Source organism: Ammodytes marinus (assembly GCF_949987685.1).
Source record: "Ammodytes marinus genome assembly, chromosome: 9".
In the NCBI taxonomy this organism is placed as follows: domain Eukaryota; kingdom Metazoa; phylum Chordata; class Actinopteri; order Uranoscopiformes; family Ammodytidae; genus Ammodytes; species Ammodytes marinus.
In genome coordinates this window covers 2,290,661-2,295,031 of record NC_137213.1, presented here as the reverse complement: position 1 = coordinate 2,295,031, position 4,371 = coordinate 2,290,661, and the positions used below count along the sequence as shown (strand labels likewise).

Sequence of the window (4,371 nt, the reverse complement as noted above, 5' to 3'; positions counted from 1 at the left end):
ACTCAATACTTAGTGGCAAAGCCTTTGTTTGCAAGCACAGCAGTGAGACGTTTTTTGTAGTTAACCACAAGTTTAGCACACACACCAGGTGGAATTTTGGCCCACTCTTCTTTGCAGATCCTCTCTAAATCATGAAGGTTGGTGGGCTGTCGCCTGGCCACTCTGACCTTCAGCTCCCTCCATAGATTTTCGATCGGATTGAGGTCCGGTGATTGGCTGGGCCATTCCATGACCTTGATGTGATGTTTCTTGAGCCAATCCTTTGTTGCCTTTGCTGTGTGCTTCGGGTCATTATCATGTTGGAAGACCCAACCACGGCCAATTTTCAGCTTCCTGGCAGAGGGGAGGAGGTTGTCCTTCAGGATTGTACGGTACATGGCTCCATCCATCTTCCCAGTGATGCGGTGAAGTGGCCCTGTACCCTTGGCGGAGAAACACCCCCAAAACATTATGCTTCCACCTCCATGCTTGACGGTGGGCACAGTGTTCTTGGGGTCATAAGCAGCATTTTTTTTCCTCCACACATGACGGGTAGAATTGAGGCCAAAAAGCTCAATTTTGGTCTCGTCCGACCACATAACTTTCTCCCAATAACTTGGTTCATCTTTCAGGTGATCATTGGCGTACTTAAGGCGCGCGTCCACATGTGCCTTCTTGAGAAGGGGTACCTTTCGGGCACTGCGGGATGTTAACCCATTGCTGCGCAAAGTGTTGCCTATTGTTTCCTTGCAAACTGTGGTCCCAGCTGCCTTCAGGTCATTTGCCAACTCCTGCCGAGTGGTTGCAGGATGATTTTTGACCGTTCTCAGAATCATTGCTACCCCACGAGGTGGAATCTTCTTAGGAGCACCGGACCGAGGTCTGTTGATGATCATGTTATGCTTTTTAAATTTTCTTACAATTGCACCAATGGTTGTTACCTTCAAATCCAACACCTTGCTAATCTTTTTGTACCCCATTCCAGCTTTGTGGAGATCAACAATCCTGACTCTGAGGTCCTGAGACAGCTCTTTGGTCTTCCCCATGGTGAACAGTTTGGAATCTGTCTGATTGTCTGATTCTGTGAACAGGTGTTTTTCACACGAGTGATTAATGAGAACAGGTGGCTTCAGTTCAGGTAACAAGTCGATTGGGAGTGTCTACCTGGTCTGTAAAAGCCAGAACTCCTAATGAATACTAAGGGATCAAATACTTATTTCCCTCAATGAAATACAAATCAATTAATATATATTCCTTAGGTTCATTTTCTGGATTTTTTTTTTGATATTCTGTCTCTCCATGTTTGAATACATATTATCATACATTTATAGACTGATCATGTCTTTATTAGTGGGCAAACCGGCAAAATCAGCAAGGGATCAAATACATATTGGACTCACTGTATATCTCAAACTGTCTCCCCCTCCTCTTGTAAAGTAAAGTGGGTCATAGACGAGTACTCAGACTGTACTCAGACCAGTCTCCCCTACTCAGATCAACCTGACCTCTCCCATGTTTACACGCCCAACCTACACCTGGCTGAATCTTTGCAAAGAAGCTGCATCATATTCTAAAAGAGATATTTTACCAAATAATATATGGTGTAAATGATGTTTAAATATAAACTTTAGTGATAGCACCAGTGCTGTCCTTTTTCCCTCTAATATATTCATTACGGTTCAGAAAGGAACCAGCACCAAGTTCACATTTTTTAAAAGGTGTTTAGTGCATTTCCCCCGTCAAATGTTTTTGTTATCACACTACTAGATTATTCTTAAATGTTTTAATCTTTTAGCATTTAATGCCAGTAAATCTTGGTAACCTTTACAAATATGATAAAACAAAAGTGGAGACATATATGAAAAGTACAAAAAGTTTAATGTTCTCACATTAAAATACAAATACAAAAGGTGAAGTGTATATACCTACATGGCAAATTCTAATATCTTAATTATTCTCCAACAAGAACTGCATTAGACCCTCCCGTACATTGATGCCCACTACATCCTGTGCCACTGCCACCCCAGGCTCAGCAGCTGCTGCTGGTTGTACATCCAACTCGGTCTCATAAGTCTCTCCATGACTTTCACAAAGGTTGTGCAGAGCACAGCAAGTCATAACCATAGACTTCACCAGTTGGAGATCAGAGTCGTTCCTTTTCAGGAGGCACCGCCACCTTCCTTTAAGCCGGCCAAAAGCGTTTTCAACAACCACCCGTGCTCTACTGAATTTTCTGTTGAACATCTGCTTTTCTGCTGTAAGTCGTCCTGTGTCTTGGAAGGGTTTCAAGAGCCAGTTCTGCAAAGGATATGCTGAGTCTCCTAGGATGTAATAGCCAGCAGTCACCCCTCCAATGTTCCTGGTGCGAGCTGGGAAGTGGTGCCCTCGGCTGGCTAACTCCCACAGTATGGACACTCTCAGAACCCTGGCATCATGCATGCTCCCTGCCAGTCCAGCAAACACGTTCCAAAACAGCCCCTTTCCATCAACAACACCTTGAAGGAGGATGGAGTGCCAGCCTTTACGGTTAAAGAAGTCACAGTGATGGTCCTGTGGTGCAAGAATTGGTATGTGGGATCCATCGATAGCACCAACACAGTGTGGGAGCCCCCACCTGTTCTCAATGTAGGCAGCCATTTCGCGGAACTTCTCCTCGTCTGGAAAACGGATTTGTTCTGGCACCAACAATGTCTCTGCTGCAGCACAAAAATCCTGCACACACCGGCACACAGTTGTGATGCTGACTCCAAAAAGATGTCCAATACTCCTATACTCAGAGCCAGTAGCGAGCTTCCACAGTGCAATGGCCACTCTCTTCTTCAGGGGCACACATCCGCGATAATTGGTGTCTTGCCGCTCCAAAACTGGATGCAGTTTGTTGGACAAGAAGCCAAACGTTTCTTCAGACATCCTGAAGTTCTCCACCCACTGCTCGTTTGTGAAGCCGGGAACGATCACATCCCACCATTCTGAGGATCGGTTGTGTGCCCAGACCGACGGTTTGCAGCGGAAATTTTGTGACGAGAGTAGCATCTGAAACACACACACACAGGCTACATATTTTAGTACTTATAGCAATGGCTTGCAATCGTTTAAACGTTGTACACTGGACTTATTTTGTACGAGCTAGCTAGCATTAGCAACCGTTAGCTTACCTGCATTCGTCTTTTCTTGGAGGCTTGATTCCTCTCATCTTCGGTTTTACACTGTTGTATATACTCCAACACTCTCCAGGACTTTTCCAGTGTATTTTGTCTCGCCGCGTGCAGCCTTTTCTGACGCTCTTCTCTTTTGTGTCTGACAAAAAACACCAGACCGAGCAGCACGAATACCATCGCATCGATGTCCTCCATAGTTGTTGTTATGTGGGTTCTGTTCATGTGTGGGTTGCGTTGGTGTTATTTACGTCGCGTACAAAAATACGTCACGGCCCTTTCGCCGACGACCCCGCCCACGTCCAGGAGGTACTATTTGCGGTGGAAAACCACCCGTGTTACTACCAAACCGAGTTGAGTTGAGTTGAGTTGAGTTGAGTCGAGTCGAGCTACATTTGCGGTGGAAAAGCGCCATATGTAGTTTTACAGTACACCCTCTGGTCTTTGGAGGCTGTTTTTCAAACTGCTTCCGGCCTCTGCACACATCCTACCTCTACTGCGCATCTACCTCACGTCTGCGTCTGACTTTTTGTCACTGACCGTGTAATCAACCTAGAGTGGGCACACATCCAACCTCAGACGCACTGCTCAGGCGCGTTGGAGGCACGTCTGCAGCGACGCTCCTCTTTACCTCAGGAGGCTCGCCTATTTTTTTCTGAGAGCTGCGCGTCTCTCTGCTTTAACTGATAGAGAAATACTCTGCTGAGAGTCATATTGACATCATACCGGCAGCTTTCGCTGTAGTTTCACCATTTCCTGGTGTGTCCCTTTCAAAATAAAACTTCCAACTAGCGAAAATGTGGCAAAAAAAAAAGAAAAAAAAGGCAATGGGGCGCACAGATTACTGTCCAGACCCAATATTAGACTCAATATAAATCATATGCATCATAAATGACAAGAAATAACTTAATTTTTAATGGGAATTATCTATGAAAACTCTATGTAGAAAGATAGGGCTTTTAGAAGCAGCGCTGCAGCAGCTGCTGAGACGTTCCATGTGTGTCCGAGAAAAGTCAGAGAGATGCAGCAGTAAGGTAAGGCGACGCGCTCCAGAGGTAGACGCAGGATGTGTGCAGAGGCCATTAGGTTTTAGAGTTCTTTTAATTGGCCTTAGGTCTTAATGGGTTAATGAAGTTGAGTTTTAAAAATAGTTTGATAGAGAAGTAAAAAAAACTAAATTCATATATTTTCCTTTCACCAGGACACAGCTGATCCTTCAAACCACCACTACACCTTC

The 4,371-nt window shown here is 45.0% G+C and overlaps 1 protein-coding gene across 1 annotated transcript; it reads right to left on the bottom strand.

The window, feature by feature from the left end:
• Positions 1-1,926: 1,926 nt before the first annotated feature.
• On the bottom strand, positions 1,927-3,332 carry LOC307256045 (uncharacterized protein; the record flags this gene model as incomplete). The annotated part of the gene is made up of 2 exons (XM_080034911.1): positions 1,927-3,012; positions 3,135-3,332. The coding sequence occupies 2 exons, from the start codon at positions 3,330-3,332 to the stop codon at positions 1,927-1,929; spliced, it is 1,284 nt and encodes a 427-aa protein (XP_079891037.1).
• Positions 3,333-4,371: the final 1,039 nt, after the last annotated feature.